The sequence below is a fragment of the Nelusetta ayraudi genome, unplaced genomic scaffold (assembly GCF_046127955.1).
Source record: "Nelusetta ayraudi isolate G7.1 ecotype Tasmania unplaced genomic scaffold, CSIRO-AGI_Nayr_v1 ptg000002l, whole genome shotgun sequence".
Classification (NCBI taxonomy): Eukaryota; Metazoa; Chordata; class Actinopteri; order Tetraodontiformes; family Monacanthidae; genus Nelusetta; species Nelusetta ayraudi.
Window position 1 is genome coordinate 12544544 of NW_027466052.1, and position 17619 is coordinate 12562162.

General features: G+C 42.6%; 1 protein-coding gene and 1 long non-coding RNA gene across 2 annotated transcripts; one reads left to right on the forward strand and one right to left on the reverse strand.

Moving 5' to 3' along the window:
• Window positions 1-807: 807 nt before the first annotated feature.
• On the forward strand, window positions 808-17511 carry adam10a (ADAM metallopeptidase domain 10a). Its single transcript, XM_076024705.1, has 16 exons — window positions 808-1221; window positions 5264-5414; window positions 10227-10345; window positions 10624-10782; window positions 10953-11062; window positions 11547-11699; window positions 11814-11906; window positions 12025-12208; window positions 12626-12789; window positions 12887-13070; window positions 13157-13307; window positions 13403-13586; window positions 13754-13865; window positions 14000-14220; window positions 14378-14504; window positions 15175-17511. Exons 1-16 carry the CDS (start codon window positions 1170-1172, stop codon window positions 15279-15281), a joined length of 2271 nt encoding a protein of 756 aa, XP_075880820.1. The 5' UTR covers window positions 808-1169; the 3' UTR covers window positions 15282-17511.
• On the reverse strand, window positions 14320-15179 carry LOC142887239 (uncharacterized). Its single transcript, XR_012926511.1, has 2 exons — window positions 14719-15179; window positions 14320-14559 (listed from the first exon to the last, which is right to left on the reverse strand). It is a non-coding gene; the product is annotated as an uncharacterized LOC142887239 (long non-coding RNA).
• Window positions 17512-17619: the final 108 nt, after the last annotated feature.

Genomic DNA, 17619 nt, shown 5'->3' on the forward strand with positions numbered 1-17619 from the left:
AATAATAATAATAATAATAATAATAATAATTTATAATTCACTTTACATTTAAGCAACCTCAAAGTGCTACAGAGAGAAAGACAATAAATAAAAAATAAAAAATAATATTTTCTCCAGTAGTTGCTGATTACTCTCTCACATTAAAAATAAAGATGTATTTTACATGCTGCTGCATACCTTGCTATTGGCACATGTTCAGAACATATTTCATTGTTCAATATTATTGTTTTTGTTATCATTTTAAAGGGGACACTGAGCTTTCAATCAAGGTTCACTGTATACTTTCTTTGAGTCCCATGGCATCAAGATGCATCAGAAACACGAAATACAAAAATGCAATACTGACAAAACTATTTGTTATGTTTCATAATGAGGAGATTTTTTTTTTTTTTCTTCAGATTTTTGCAAAAATGCAATTAGAACGCAGTACCCCGCCGTGGGAACGGAAATAATTTTCTTAGTACTTTTTCATGGTGTACTTTACGCCCTACTATTTTATCAGGCATTACAGAAACACATTGAAAAGAAGTTACATCGTTTCAATGACCATATGTTATTTTTTTCACCAGTTAAGTTTCGCTTAAGTAAAGACATTTAAAAAGAAAAAAGAAAAGAAAAGAAAATTAAAAGTCAACAACCTGCAAATAGTTTGTGGCGCCCTTATGAGTGTCACTTTATAATTAGCTGACTTTAATCAACAGAATTTTTAAAGTGACTCCGGAAGTCATGATTCGCGGAAGTGGAAACTTGCTGACAGATTAAAGGCAATATCGAGCACTTTAATGCTTGGTTTGCCAATATTTAATCGACAGTGTTTTTCCTTCGCCCAAAGGCCGTCAGCCCCATTCGCTGAAATAAATATTAGACGGTGATCTTCGACCCTCACTACAACGCGAGTGGGACGGGCGTGTCCTTGCTTTCGGAGGAAACATACCGGAAGGGAGGAGGGTCGGTCGGCGTATGTCTGTTTGACGCATTGACTGCGAAAAAAAAGTTGAGTCGAACAGACATTGTGCTTTGAGGAGGCGGGCGAAGGCGATGTGTTTGTAATGGGAAATATCTGAAGCTGCCGTCCTTTCAAGAGAGGGAAAAACCAAAAACAACAAGGAACAATCGCCGATTCCAGTGGCTCGCCTAGCTTGTGTACTGGGCGCACTGGATCTCTCAATATGATTAAAGTGGAACTAATCATCCTCATTTGCTGCCTCCGTGGTGTAACAGGTAAGCTTCCCACTGATTATCATTAAAAGCAACGTTTCCACTGACGCGAAGGTTGCACTGGCCAGATCAGACACTTCCACTTTGACAACTCACCTGCTAGCTGAGGTGGCTAGTCAGCGCGGCTACACTGTTGTGCTAACTTGTGTTCATGACTTAAAAGTTGGGCAGAGCCCCGGGTTCACCGGCGTTCTTCGCACGCTGCTTCGGCAGGAATGACACAAAAGTCGGCGCCGACAGTCACACTGTTTACTTATTAATTTGGAGCGAGTAAAAAGTTTGGCTCAACTGCAAGTTTAGCTGCGCTTTTTTTTTTTTTTTTTTTTTTTTTTAAAATAAGCCTTTGTCAATAACATTTCTTTCTTGTAGGTTAAAGGTTAGGTAATGTCAAACCGCGCCCCTCAACCTGACAGCTTTCACGTTCGTTCAAAGCCCGTTTAAAAGCTGGCTTGATCTCCCAGTTAAGTACCCTGTACCTTAAAAATATATATCTGAACGTGAAGAGGCTGAACACTGCTTTCCTGTCATGACAATGCATGTCTAAACAGTTGCTTATCGCCTTAGGCGGCCCAGCTAAAGATTAAAACGGCCAAATTACACTGACTCATATCGTCCAGTTGCCACAGCCGTGTCACAACTTGCTTTCAAGATGATCCTCTTATCAGCAGAATTTACGCTGCAAAGGAAGCTCCGCTGGCGTCCCATCATTACACTAATGGCAATGCTGTTGTCAACGTTTCAGTCACTTGAAAGTCTCGTCGAAGCAGCTGGCCATTCAGCGTGATGTAACGGGGATGAATACAAATGTATGTAATCTGATGACTAAAGCTTCTGGAGAACACTTGGAACGCTGCTGGTTGGGGCTGAGGCAGGCAATTCTTATGGGTTCAAGGCGCTTACTGTACAAATTCGGAGGACATCGTGCTCATTGAATTCTTCCTGCCTTCTTTTCCCCAGCTCAGGTTGTTGTGTGAACCTTAAATTAAAACAATAGCTTCCTGTGTCTAGTTTACGACAAAACAAAGCATCGTCTCATCTACGCCAATGGGCACGCAAGCTTAACACAAGGGAGGGTGAAGATGGACAAAGGAGCTTCTGATCTCCTCCGGAATTTTCAGCTCCGAAAACCATTTTTTAATTTAGCCCTGAGGAATGTGTTGGCCATGCTGGAGGGCTTACACGTGATTAAAAGGATTTATGCGTCATGTGTATTGTAAGGGATGTTTAAACTGAATGCGTCGAAACATTTCCCTGAAAGCCATTGTCAGTTAAACGGTTTCAACCTCCCTATGGCTTTGCGTGCTTATCAGCCAGCCTTGCCATTGCCATTATCTATAGAGAGGCACTGGTGCCCTCTGTGATGTCATAAAGACCTGATTTATCAAATGGTTTCTTCGCACACACTTTGTGAAAAGGGGAACAGGAAGTAGTGATAAGGAAATTAACATAATACATGACCCTTAAACGCAGCTGGCCTGTTCACAAATCCTGTTCCTTTGACGAACTGCCAGTGTGCAACATGTGTCTAGATATAGATTGATTGATTGACTGATATAGATTGTACTGTCATTGTTACCTGCACAACGAGATTGAAAGTGCCCAAACCGTCAGTGCAAAAAAAGAAACAATAAAAGAAAACAATAAAAACGGCAACAACAAAAAAAATACATAAATACATAAGAAACACATCCCATGGTTCTCAGAGAGGCATTTCTGGATCTCACAGCGGCTGGGAAAACACTGTTTTTCAGTCTATTTGATTTCTAGGTGGAACCTTATCCTTACTTTAATTAACCTGGTGATAACACTAAGTCATATTAACGGGTTTTAAATTTGTATGATTTTAATTTGTTGATTTTAAAAATGGCGAATAACTGTTTTGTCCTCTCCATGGCACAAGAAATATCAGAATAAACCGAAACATAAAAGAGGATCGGTATGGATCAGCTATATTCTCATTTTTAACATCAGTTTTGAATATTGAATCTCACAGTGGCTGCTTTTCTACAATATTGACGCTAATTATGTTGCTTAGTCTTGTCTCAGGCGAGCGTGTATCTGGTATTCACTGTAACAAGGTCAGAGTTTCATCAATGACACCCAGAACAGAGCCAATGCTGGCAGGCCAGGTGCAACTTTCCCACCACTCCAGACTAAATGTTGCTTTTTTTTTTTGAGACGTTTGAGTTGCTCTGAGCTCTCCAAACTGTCAGTGTCACTGGCTACCTACCATTACTCAGCATGTGGGCTGATGCTCCCTGATATCAGGTGTGATCCACGCTGTTAACCATCACTTCTCTTCCTGTCAGCAATTTCCTGGCTGGCAGGGTTTTGCTCTTCAATCGGCAACTTAAAGCTGGAACAGGTTGTGCTGAAATCTCATGCTGTTACAGCCCTCAGAGTGAAATTGAAAAAAAAAAGTTTGAATCTTAAATGAGTGACACAGACCTGCTTGTGCATCAAGATTCTCAACTCCCACAATTACTACTCACAGTTTCACATCCATCCACGCACCAAAGATACGCATTTGACTTAGGACAGCGACTCTCGGCTCTGCTGATTCTCAGAATAGTGAATGCTCTAACCACAGCCATTTCCCACCGGACACCTGTGTATATTTTCTCGCTAGATTAGTTACTGTGGAGAAAAACAGGAAACCCGAACGTTTAAAGTTCTGGCTTTCAAATGGTTTGAAACAATCCTTTTTTGGTAAGCTTTAATCGTGTGTTTTGTATTTAAACAAGATTGAGAAGCTTGCGAAGATCACATTTGGCAGAGTGTTCACTTTGGAGAAGCTTCTTCTTCTTCTTCTTCTTGTACTTCGTCTTCTTGTAATTCTACTTCTTCTTGTACTTCTACTTCTTGTACTTCTACTTCTTCTTCTACCTTCTTCTTCTTTCTTCTTCTTCTTCTTCTTCTTCTTCTTCTTCTTCTTCTTCTTCTTCTTCTATTAGTTATATTATTACTTCAAATAACCTGATTTCAGGTACAATGTTACATTTTTGTAATATTTTGATGTCATTCCAAATCAAGGTGTTTGTGATGTCTGTTGATAAGTTGTGTGCTGTTGTGCTATCACGTGTGACGGAGCAGAAAAGTGAACGGGATTTCATCTCGCTCACACGCCTCAGCTAGCATTATCATTCTTGCGGAAAGACTAAAGTAGCTGATGTTTGGATATTGGGCAGCTGCATTCATGGACAAGTTGCTACTGGCCTGACAGCCTCTCCTTGTGTTGGGAAGTTGTGACTCCCACCGCATGGCCGAAATGGGTATAGAATATTGCGACTGAAACCGAACAACAAGACGGGGGCCGTATCATTGTGTTGTAGTCGAGCAGCTCTTTCTAAACTTAAGTCCAAACCGTATTGTTTGGCTGCATTGTTTTTGGCACAGTGAATGTAGATTAGCATTGAACGGCCTGCCGCCAGTCCAGCCTCTGTTCTCACACAATGCCATACATTGGGCCCGAAACAGAACTTAGGTCACCTGACAGCCGTCATGTGCTCCTCCTCGCATGCTTTAAACTGACCTTTCTTTGTGATGGTGAAGAGAACAAAGACATGGTCAGTGTGAAAGACAGTCGGATTACCTCTGCACTCAAATCAATGAGCTGAATGAGCCTTTCAAACTGAACCCATATTGCCAGAGCTTGTACCACAGCTGGCTGTACACCTTCGTCCCTTTTTTTTGATCCCAGCTAACTTTATTTATCAATGAAATAATTATTTTTTACTTGCTATGGTTCTTGCATTTAAGCTTGTTGTCAAAGCCTCTTCAGAAAGGTTGGCATTTTAAATCCAACCATTGGTTCTACCAACGGATGCAGTTGGTAAGCGCAGATTAGACATGTACAATGTTATCCGTTATGCTGGCATCCTGAAGCAGGTTTACTGCGTACAATTCTAACTGTTTCAATACTGCAATAACATTTTTCATGTGCATTTTCTAAAAAAAAAAGGAAAATAATGAGGCCAAGATGAAATGCCGAGTGTCAAAGTTAACTGTTGACAACTGTTGATTATCTGTGGAATCTCTCTTTCAGGTCAGTTTCCGTCCCGGCTGAACCAATATATACGTCATTATGAAGGCTTATCGTATGACGCAGAGGCCTTGCACAGCAGTCACCAACGAGCCAAGAGGGCGCTCTCTCCTCACGACAGTACGCTAAAGCTGGACTTCCACGCACACGGAAGGTCAGTTTCAGCAGAAATCGTGCTCATGTGATCTGTCCTCTGCACTTACTCTTTACACTCACCAACATTCTGTTGGTTTTTTTTTTTTATGGCCATTGTAATAAGGCTGATCGCATTCATGTTATAGTTTGAATAATTAAGCATATTTCTTTACTAACAGTATTAGAATTGACATTAAAAACATTTGCCTTTGAATTGTTTAATGTCATATCTTGATACTTTATGTTCTGTATATTGTTGTTTACGATGTGGTGGATGTATATATTGCATGCAGGAGTCTGAACTTTTCAGTCTCAAGATGCCAACATAAAATGTAATTTTGTTTTCAATTGAAATGTAAAGATGCTTTAATTTGGCCAGGATTTCTTAACCCATAGCTGTCAGATGGGCGTTGTAGAACATTTCTTAAAGAACGCTGTCGTTATTAAAACCTTGACGAGAATAGAATAGATCATTCTTTAGTGTCAGCAGATCTTTTATTTGTGTCATGTATGTTTGTTCCAGTTCTATTTCACATATAACCCAACTGGAGTTTTTCGAGTCGAGACCTGCCAGCCTTTTTTGGAAACATTGTTTCAGGCCTAAACTTTGTAAATATTAACTGATTTGTATCAAGGGTAATTTGATGTCAACTTAGGAGACATTGAGGCCGAATGTTTCACAGTGGAATCTCTGCAATTAAGCGTTAGAGGTTTAATTAGAAACTTGGCTCAGGTAATGACACAACAATTGACAGGGAAAAATGTGGATGAGCTGGCGGTCCTTGACTTGCTCAGAGGAATTTGGTTTTCTGCTGTATGCATAACATGCAGTACCTGATCACCACCAGCTTTTTAACACTCATGCACAATGATCTCCATTTGTCTTTTATTTTATTCACAATTGTTAACATGGTGCATTATATGTGCAAATGTCGGTACTCCTCATTGTTCATTCAATAGTATGAACACCATGGCCACGGAATCACCTCACTTCACCCTCTTCCCAAACCTAAAGTCCGGTGTTATCAAAGCATCTGTGACCACACTTCCTGTGCTTTTTCCTGTCACTGCTGTGCTGTCTGCTGATCACATTGTCACGCCGCTGTGGCCTGTTTTCTCTGTCCGAGCTCCCGTGGTGTCTGAAAACATCATCAAACGGAGCTTTGTAGATGTTTGGCTTTAGATGTTTTTTATTTTAATGTTCATTCTGCTCCGTATCCTGAAAGTCGGCCTCGGTGTTCACTTGTTTTAGTGCGCACGGCGACGTGCCGTGGAACTGTTAAGTGGGCTACATTTATAGAGCAACAAGGTTTGCTCCCTAAAAATATTTTGGACGCTTCCTGTTAAACTGGTAAACAATCATAAGCGTTCCTCTTATTAATAAGCCAAACTGAAAAGAAAAGAGAAAAAACCCAAGGCTCTGAAAATGCACATTTCGCAAAGAAGTTTTCATATTTTTCTCGTTGTTTCTCATTCCACCGCGTGCTACTGCAGTATGCATTTGCTACGTAGACAAAAATGTGCATCACTACCAGCTGCTCTCTAAAGACAAGGCGCATATCGAGGCACATAACGAAGTTCCACTGAAACTACTGGCCTTACATAACAAAGACATTTGCAATCACACGTACGTATTTAGCAAAAAGCTGCTTTTGTTTTCACGTTTCCTCTCGACGCGAGTCATCTCCTCTAGGTAGCATGTTCGCCATTTGCATGTCTGAATAATTTATTGCTCAGCTGCTTCTGAGAGATGAATATTGCACAGAAGCGAGCCCTGTGTGGCTCACAAACGCGTGATGCAGCGTGCACACCGACTCAAGCCTGCAGTGGATCAAGCTGTTCATAATTAGTTCACTCATTGAGTTGTTTACTACGTGTTTCTGTTTGAAATGAATGACGACCTCAGCTGTCATTTTTTAGCGGTGGCAATAGGACTTTTAATTTTCGTGCTGTTATTTTTGAAGATCGTGTGTTATTTATTTGGGATTTCTTGAGTGGGGAGAACTTGGAAGAGGAGAAGACGACTTTCTGAAGGTCAGAGTCAGCATAAGAAAGGGCACGTAGGTGGGTTTGTACATGGTGAACAGGGTTGTTGGTGCCGGGACAGACAGACAGGCAGGCAGGCAGGCAGGTTGGTCTGACTATTCCACTGCTGACCTTTTGGGATTTTCACAACATCACAGCCATCTCGAGAATGAATGAATGAATGAATGAATGAATGTGAATGTTATATACATTGATTTTTGGCTGACTGTCCAGTCAAACAAAGTCAAATGTGCAGCCCCGCTGCTCGTGACATAAGTGATGGGAATTCAGGTTCTTTTGGCTCAGCTCACCATAAAGAGCCGACTCTTTTGGCTCCCAAGCGGCTCCTTATGTTTTTAGTTACCAAATTATAATATTAATGATTAATTGTCAATTAATGTTCATGATAACAAAAAATATTAAATGTGTATTATTCACACACTCAACATGGAACACAGTGCTGTAAAAATAAATATGAAATAACAAAGAAAACACTCTAATACAACTTTGTACAAGTGAAAATGACAGAACACATCAACAAAAACATCACGGCAAGATGAAAACAGAAATTTGCAAAACAAACAAAAAATAAACTATGACAAACATACATATATTTACATGAGCGTTCTATTGTACTCACTATTTGGCGTATCCTGTTTCTGATATATTTCTCTATTGCACAAAATATCCACTAACGCACGTTCTGAATGGCAACCAACTCCGACCCTGCATGTGGGTCCGTTTCCTCGTTCACTTCCAGAATGTTTGGCATAACGTCCACACCTGCCCTGGGTCTGCATCTCTTCTCCAGCGCTCTGGGGTGAAGTGCTCAGCAGGTCAACGGTGCCACACGGCAATCATGTCCGGTTCTCACAATAAAAAAACAACAGCAACCCACAATTGGCTCTCGAAAGGAACCGGTTTGTTTGTGAACGACCCATCATCATAACATCAGTTGCTTCTCCGGTGACTAAAGTCGAAACTGTCACACCGCCGCAGTCTGTGTCACACCGTGACTGAATCGCAGCTTCCAGTGCACTGCACATTTGCCAGCACAGCGTAACATTTTCCTCTCTCAGTTTGTTCAAGTCTTCTGCCCCATCAGAACGTAATGCAGTGTCGGTTAAAGTGGTCGTACCGGTAAAATCTGATGCTCTGAAGCAGCAGGTCAGACTGCAGATGAGTTTTTCTCTCTCCACGTGCAGGCTGTATGGTTCTAGTCTGCTTTTTTTTTAGCCTTTTACTGTCCGTTTTGCCACTTTGCTGAAGAACATATCCAGTTAGTGGAAGTGCAGTTGTCAGACTTTGAAGCAAGTGGAATTACATTACATTGCATTATTAAGTAAGCATGTTAGTTTTACAAAGTATGTTATGAGAGTCTTGAATGGAAAAAAAAAAAAAAAAGTTGCTGAAAAGCTTCTTGCACACTTGTCTACATCCTGCTCCTGTCCGACTGAGTCGGACCGCAGACACTTTCTGTTCCTCTCCGCACCACATGCTCGCTCTTCTGTCTGAGCATCTCCTAACCGTCGATTGAAGTCATTTGTTTTTCTTTGTCTGGGAGGTGCAAGGAAGATCGCCATCACATTTCCTGGACGTGTCTTCCTGCACTGCACTCAGTAATCCTGTGTCATTTTTATCACAAAAGCGCGCAGTTGTCAATTATACAGTGGGGTTTTATGAAGTGAGTCAACCCATATTTTCCCCGATAGTCACTTTAAGGGACTGCCCTCGCTGAGCCTCCTTTCCTTTATGCAAAAAGCTCATTTCTAGGTCTCCAAAACAACAGAAATTGAAAGAACCCTTTCAATTTGAAAATTGGCAGAAAACTGTCTGCACCCTCTACAGGAAATCCGTGTTTTGGGTTGTCTTTTTTTCTTCTTTTGGGGGAGGGGGTTCCCCCTTTTGTTTGACACTCCTTTTTGTGCCGCTTTTGTTTATGCAGCCTTCACCTGTGCAAAGCAGAAAAATGGCAGAAATCACCTAAAACAGTGCTCCAGTCAGACTTCTTAACACGTTTCTGGATCAGTGTGCATCTCCTCTCCTGCTACCTTGGTGATGAGATATATCGCATTATATTGTGTTTTATTAACTTGATATTTCTAACTTGACATATATGCCATATAAGTTCTTAAAGCACCTACACTACCAGTCAAAAGTTTGATCACACGCTATGAATGTGATTGTTTTTTCTTTCATTCTCATGACTATTGATGTTGCAGTTTCTCACTGAAGGCATCAAAACTACATATGAACACTCTTTTTTGCTGTATAATGACATATCTTGCTCATATATTTAATGTCTTCAGTATCTGCAGTGTAGAAGGTGTACACTTTCAACACTGCAGATACACTGCAGATACTGGCAAGGCCCCAAATCAGCAGAATGTGAAGGGGATTCTTTTTACTCCACTGAGGAACAAACCGCAGGTTCAAGCAGAACCCGTTGCTCATGTGCGCCTCATGTGATGCTCGACCTTTTTGTCCGTGACATCACAAATATGTAGCCAAGAGGATTGTGCGCCAGTGTTCACGTGCTTTTCCTTTCATTCCTTTTACTCCACCGAGCACAGATGAGTTTTCTTTGCAAAGATTTGCATGTGTTGCTCATTCTGGACGTTTCGTCTTCAGTGAGGGCAGATGGCCCAAATAATCACATTAAATAATATGTGTAAGTCTTTGTTGGTTCTTGATGTCGAGAACAAAGCAAATGCCAGGTCTATATACTTGAATGTGGGATGATAAACACCACTCTGTGTTTTCAGAGAATCCTCAACATCATTTTCTCTTTCTCCTTCTATTTTAGACATTTTAACTTGACAATGAGAAGAGAAACGGAAATATTTTCTCCCGATCTTGTCATCGAGGTCTCCGGAGAAGAGATGCCAGCTGATACCTCCCATATTTACAGTGGAGAAATCTTTGGTAAGTTCAAGAGGTGGAGTGAAGTGATGCTGAAAAATGAACAGACGAGCCAAGAACTCGCGTTGACTTTCTGCCACAATGCAAAGCGTGAAATCCATTTTAGGGTTTTGCATTGTGAACTCCGATGGAGGTCCAGGTGTGGACGTCGTCAAGAAACTCTGGACTACATAGACAGCATGAGAACCAAGTGTTCCCACAATAGATGGGCATGATACAGAATGTGGAGGAGGGCGTTAAGCTTCCCTTTCTGCCTCTGCTCATCCTGTTTGTCCTTTCAGGCGAGCAGGGCTCACTGACTCACGGCTCAGTTATGGACGGACGCTTCGAGGGCTTTATTCAGACCTACCAGGGGACCTACTATGTGGAGCCCTCGGAACGGTACATAAAGGACAAGAATGCCTCCTTCCACTCCATCATCTACCACGAGGACGACGTCGGTAAGGTCCTGTGGCTGAAATGTTTTAAGTTTCGCTGCCTCTTGGCCAGAACCCCTTTGGAAAAGAGGGTTTTAATCTCAGTGGGACTTTCCTGGTAAAATAAAGGTTAAAAAAAGAAGAAGAAAATCCCACTTCAAACCATGACGCAGCTCCTTCTCCCTCGTCTCCAGATTATCCTCACAAGCACGGCTCAGAAGGGGGCTGCGCCGACCACTCTGTGTTTGAGAGGATGAGGAAGTTCCAGTTGTCTGCCGTCGAGGAGGAGCCCGTCAAAGTAAGAGCCTACATTACGACAGCCGCCGCCCTTCTCTCAGCACCTCAGCGAAACACACCGTGGACCAGGTTGACAAGATTAAAAGATCTCGCTTCTCTTTCATGCCACCCTTTGCCATGCACTTAGTTTTAGTCTACTATTCACACCTGCAGGGCTGAACTTGATTGTTAGCAATGTTCACCTCGCATGCATGTTTTTGGCCTGTGGGAGGAAGCCAGAGAAGCCAGAGAGAACCCACGCAGACACAGGGAGAACATGCAAACTCCAGTCATTTAAAATTGGTCATAGCAGTTATTAACATGACATTTTTATTAGTTATGTACATCTAGTATTAATTTCAAACTTGGTTCATAGCTTTCTTAAATCGTCCCTTTTAAAATGGTGACAGTATGCGTTTCACCTTTGAGCCATTTTGTTTTGTTTTTTTCTTTTACCTTGGTTCATCCTGGTTTTTACTTTTTATCCGTAGACAGTCAGTAAAGCACCTCAGGAGGAGGAGGAGGAGGAGGAGAGCACTCACGTTCCTGTCATTCTGAGGAAAAAGAGGGCGGCTGCCAAAGATAAAGACACCTGCCAGCTCTTCATCCAGACCGACCATCTCTTCCACAGATACTACGGCAGTAGAGAGGCGGTTCTTTCTCAAGTAGGCATCCGATCTTCCCAAAATGGGAATCTGACACACTTCTGAAGACTTTTTTCTTAAAAAAAAAACTGAAAGCTCACCCAGCTAACATCATCCCACCGGTTGTCTCTGCAGATTTCCAACCACGTGAAGGCCATTAACTCCATTTTCCAGGTCTCAGACTTCATGGGCATCCGAAACATTGGCTTCATTGTGAAAAGAGTTCGGGTTAGTTCAATCTCCCCTATAAGGTTTCATCGTAGATTTCTCTCTCTCTCTCTCCCCCATTGCTGCATTTATGCCCATTCTTCATTTAATCTTTCCTTTTTTTTCTTATTCTTAACAGATCAATACCACAGACGACATTACTGACAAAACCAACCCCTTCCGCTTTGCCAACATCGGAGTGGAGAAGTTTTTGGAGCTCAATTCAGAACAAAACCATGACGAGTTCTGCCTGGCTTATGTCTTCACTGACAGAGACTTCGATGATGGGGTGCTGGGCTTGGCTTGGGTCGCTGCTCCTTCAGGTTGGTGCACAATCCCACACCGTTAATATTTATTGCTTTGCTTGATCTCAGAGACTCCATCATCAGTTTTAAAAAGTGCAACAGGATGGCTTTTCCCGTTTTAAGTGTAACAACACCAGGCATAAATTCTTTAAATGTAACTGTTCTGATGTGTTGCTGACTGAAGGTGAATCTGTAGCATCTCGCAAGAGTTTATGTCATAGACTGAGTAAATATTTCAATGCAGATTTTTGGCTTGGTGAGTTTTTTGCGTCTGATTTTGTAGAGAATTCGACATCTTTTTACTTTTTCATCGTCGTGAAAAAGATTGTGGTGTTTTTCACAATACGTTTTATTGCATGCAGTAAACATCTTTACAACTTATTGGAATTTTTTATTTTATTTCTAAATAGCTGCCTTCTTCTTTTTGTCCCACAGGAAGCTCTGGAGGCATCTGTGAGAAGAGCAAACTGTACTCTGATGGTAAAAGGAAGTCGCTAAACACTGGGATAATCACGGTGCAGAATTATGGCTCCCATGTCCCTTCCAAGGTTTCACACATCACCTTTGCCCATGAAGTTGGACACAACTTTGGGTCTCCTGTAAGAACTATGAATCCACTCCTGGGCTCCTCCAGTACTTGGTAGTCTGCTGCTTGACTTGATATTAATTTCCTTCACTTTACCTCTGTGTTGTCAGCATGACTCTGGGATCGAGTGCACCCCCGGGGAGTCCAAGGAGCAGGACAAAAAGGAGAAGGGCAACTATATTATGTACGCCAGGGCGACGTCGGGGGACAAGCCTAACAATAACAAATTCTCAATCTGCAGCGTCCGCAACATAAGTGCTGTTCTAAAAAAAAAAAAGGACGACTGTTTTGTCGGTAAGTTCTCTCTTGTCTCTCTTTCTGTGTCTGATATTGATTCTTGCCCTCACGCTTTCACCTCTTCTATATGTACCTGTACACAGAATCTGGACAGCCAATATGTGGAAATGGACTTGTGGAAGCTGAGGAGGAGTGCGACTGTGGCTACAGTGACCAGTGCAAAGACCCCTGCTGCTATGATGCCAATGAAGCGGAGGACAAAAAGTGCAAACTTCAGCCCGGTAAACTGTGCAGGTCAGATGTGACGTTTCCTCCCTTTCTGTTTGGAGTTGACAGTAGATATCATTGAGTCGTTGGTTGACCTTTATCCACCGATTTTTACCCCACAGTCCAAGCCAAGGCCCGTGCTGCACAGAACAGTGCACTTTTAAGGGCTCGAGTGACAGCTGCAGGCGGGAGTCTGAATGTGCCAAAGAGGGCATGTGCAACGGAGGCACAGCTCTGTGTCCCACCTCCGAACCAAAGGAGAACTTCACCGTCTGCCACAAAGAAACACAAGTCTGCCTCGGCGGGGTACGTTCAAACACCAACTGTCACACTGCGCTGTTTCATGTGGGCGTGGGCTAACACTGCTGCCAGCAACCGTAGGCACGTCAAACTCTTGACGTTCCCGTCTGCTGTGTCCCGTACGGTAAATTGCACTGGTTATTTAAACTTTCGTTACCGTCTCGTTGAACCAGGTTTGCTCTGGCTCGATCTGCGAAAAGTACAAACTGGAGGTGTGCACGTGCGGCAGCAAAGATGGCCAGGATGAGTCGGCCGAACTGTGCCACGTGTGCTGCATGGAGAAATGTGAGTGAAGGAAGACGGCATCGCTGTTTTTTGTCCTAAATATGAAGTTATGGTAACGATAAGGAGCTGATGGCTTGGCATGTGGTCGATACCAATGTAAGGGGATGCTTTGATCTTGCACTCCTTTCTCTCAGCGAAACCAAGCACCTGCAGCAGCTCGGGCTCAGACCGATGGGCTGAGTATTTCAACAACAAAGTCACCACGCTGCAGCCCGGCTCGCCCTGCAATGACTTCAAGGGCTACTGCGACGTTTTCATGAGGTGCCGCCTGGTGGACGCTGATGGACCTTTAGCCAGGCTCAAGAAAGCCATCTTCAATCCAGAGCTCTATGAGAATATCGCAGAGTGGATAGTGGTGAGTGTTTTTTTTTTGGCTCGCTTGCTTTGGCGAAACAGGAAATGTTGCGAGTCTCTCAGTCGGAATAAACACGGAGCAGCCGTCTGCACGTGTTGTTTGTTGTGCTCGTTTAACTTCATTTGCATGCTGTTTAATGTGATCTCCTGCTACCCAGGCTCACTGGTGGGCAGTGTTGCTGATGGGCATTGCTCTGATTATGCTCATGGCTGGATTCATCAAGATCTGCAGTGTGCACACACCCAGCAGCAACCCCAAACTCCCGCCACCCAAGCCACTGCCAGGTACAGTATTTGTTGCAGTGCAGTCACCAACATTTACCCACATGCTGCATGTGCACTGTTCCCTCCAGCTCCAAGCTGGATGGTTCAGTAAGATGCCGTCCCTCAGGACACATCCAGAGTACAAGAACGACAAGAATTTAGTTTTCCTATTTGGTCATATTAACAAGCACAATAAAATAATTTCCACTTGTTTGTTCCTCTGATGCAACCAAACATTTGGAAACACAAAACAAATTCTCACAAATATTCAATGACAATAATTGGGAAAGAGTCAAATTTTAAGGGGTCGAGAAACCCCCCACGCCCCCACTATTGTATATATTTATTAAAAAGTTTATTTTCCAGTGTGTGAATTTTAAAAGGGTTTTTAATTACTCAAAGCTATGAATGAAAGAAATTCATACAATTTCTATATTTAGCCAGTTGTGTTATTAAGAGTTCAACCTAAATACAGAAAGATTATATACATTAAAAGAAATTAAATCAACTTTAAAAGAAAGTTCATTTCCTTAAAGGTCAATGGACATTTGCGTTGGTAAACAGGACTGATCAGTCGTCGCAACTAGCAAAGATTTCCATATAGCTGCTGCAGCTCTGCTGCAGAACTTCTAATAGTTCCCAGCGTCCTTCATGCTTTTTCTGGTCCTTCACTGAGATGTTTGTCCTGTAGGTACCCTGAAACGGAGACGAGCTCAGCAAGCCAACCAGCAGTCCCAGGGCCAGCGGCAACCCCGCCAGCACAGGGAAAACTATCAAATGGGGCAGATGAGACGCTGACAGGCGGGTCTGCTCTTCGCCTTGGCTCCTCCTAGTGCCTACAATGGGACAGGACCTATCTCCACACTTACCTTTACCACATATTACAAAATTCAAAGAACTTATAACTTGATAAATTCACTGGACAAGCGCCACGAAACCCCCCCGTCCTTCCTGCTAGCCTGCAAGGCATCTCCGCTCTCACGGCTTTTATAAACATTTTCCAAATATAGATCTGCCAAGTTCTGTGTTCTCTGCAAAGTGGTCTTATTTTTTTTTCTTTCCTCGAGTGCTTTTTGAACGTGTGAGAAGGAACTTTTAGTTTGGAGTTTCTCTCTCAGCCCTTTTACTGCGCTGCTTTCCTCTCTCCTGGCCGTCCTCTCTGAAGTGCTGCCACCCTCAGCACGGAAGCAGGACTGCAAGTCAAATGGGGGTGGGGGGGTTTTGCTGCCAAATGAAAACAACACTGAGAACTCACTTGGAATACAACTTTTTTTTTTTTTTTTGCCAATATCCTGTGATTGTTTTGAATGAATGCACTAGAGAATGTCATGCTCTATTTCATCAGCGCTCACTTTCCTTTGTAAACGTTACGCATCTGTTGATTTTTTTGGTCCGCGTTCAACATGTTTCGCCATTTTGGTTCTCGTCCAGAGACGAGACAAGAAAAGTCGATCTGCATGCGTGTGTCAGGGTAAAGTTCCTACTGGCTGCACAGACACTCAGGTTCCTGTCAGCTGCAGTGGAAAGCGTCAATGAAAAGAATGTAAATAAATGTGCTTAATAGGATTATGAGCTTGTCTCTTATCAGATGAGGGGTTTACTGAGGGAAAATTGAATGCCTAGATATGTATTTATTACATTTTCCATGTAGGTTTTTCCGCTGCGTTTACATAAATCATATTTGGCTTCTAATGAATAGTCGGAGAAAAGCTTTTTTATCATGTTGATTATATCCTCCGCGTCTTTCTGGTTTGGTTCTGGACGGTTCTTATGGTCGTATAATGATAGGTGAAAGCATGAACGTTGTTGCCGCGGTGTGATTCTCATGTCCAGTCCTCCACTTGCTTGCCCTCAGATGTTTAGGAGGAGACGCTTCATCTCTTCTGGCCCTCTTGAGTGAGGGGAACTCGAGAGCTTTTATACTTGTTTTGCTTGTCGCTGCAGTCACTCAGTGTCGACCTTCTGCTTTTGTTCTGTCCTTTCCCCATCTTCCACCTTCCGGGGTCGTGTCACTGCATTTTCAAGGTGCCTATTCATAAGAATGTGTTTGGAGTCGCTGCTTTCAGCGTCAGTTGTCTGTGCCAGGAGGGACGCCAGCCAAGGGTGTGGCGGCAGCTGAGCTCAGCATCTTGCTTTAGAACAGTCGGAAATTGTACAAAAACAAAACAAAACAACACAACAGGTGTGTTGCTAAAACCTGTCAGTGATGTTTGACATGCAATGATGATACTTTGAAACCTTATTATCCGCACCATGTTAGTTGATGCGTCGGAGCTGCCAGGTTGGGCTTTAATGTGTCGCCCCCTCGAGCCCGTAGCTTTACACTTGGGTCGAAGCCACTGATGGATTGTGCTGAGTACTGTTTGACATGACTGACTCGGTCACTGGTGAAATGTATGAATGGATGTACGTGCTTGTGTTGTTGCCCTGGGAGGTGATGAGACGGATTCTATGCAGACTTCTCCACAGAGAAATGCCTTCAGTTTCCTTTCACAGGTTCGGATACGCAGCTGCCGTGTTTTTTGTTCGCTACGGCTCGTGTCAATGTTTCCAAACAACAAAATGCAATGCAAACCTTCTTTTTTTTTTTTGCCTTTTTTTTTTGCCTTTTTTTTAAATACAGATTTTGATTGTGGTGTTGTGCTGCTGGTAGTGCTTTCTCTGGGTTTAAATCTTAAAAAGTCTATTTTTTTTTGTGATCTCTGGCACATTTTCCAGTCTGTGTATGCGTGCGACTGAGAGAACGAGACGCTTGGCTGAAGTCCTCTCTGTTAGTGTTTGTGTTGGAGGATAATGATACTCTGGGAACTCTTGCTAATGACTTGCGTTGCTGTGACGAATCAGTGCTGTTGTCTGATTTTATCATTATTATTATTTTTTTTTTTAAAAAGTGTTTTCAGCTGTCTTCTTGTTTTTGTTGACCTTCCTTGTTCTGTTTTTTTCTGCTTTGTTTACTTTGAAACTGATTTATTTCAAAGGATATATTTGAATTACTTGAAATTCATTAATAAAGAAATGATCAAACGTTTGTTTTCACTTTGTGCCCTTGAGCTTCACTTCCTCTGTATGTCAACAACCGTAGCTTTAACTTTCATTAATAATAACTGATTTCTTTGCTGCCGGCTTTCCAACTCAA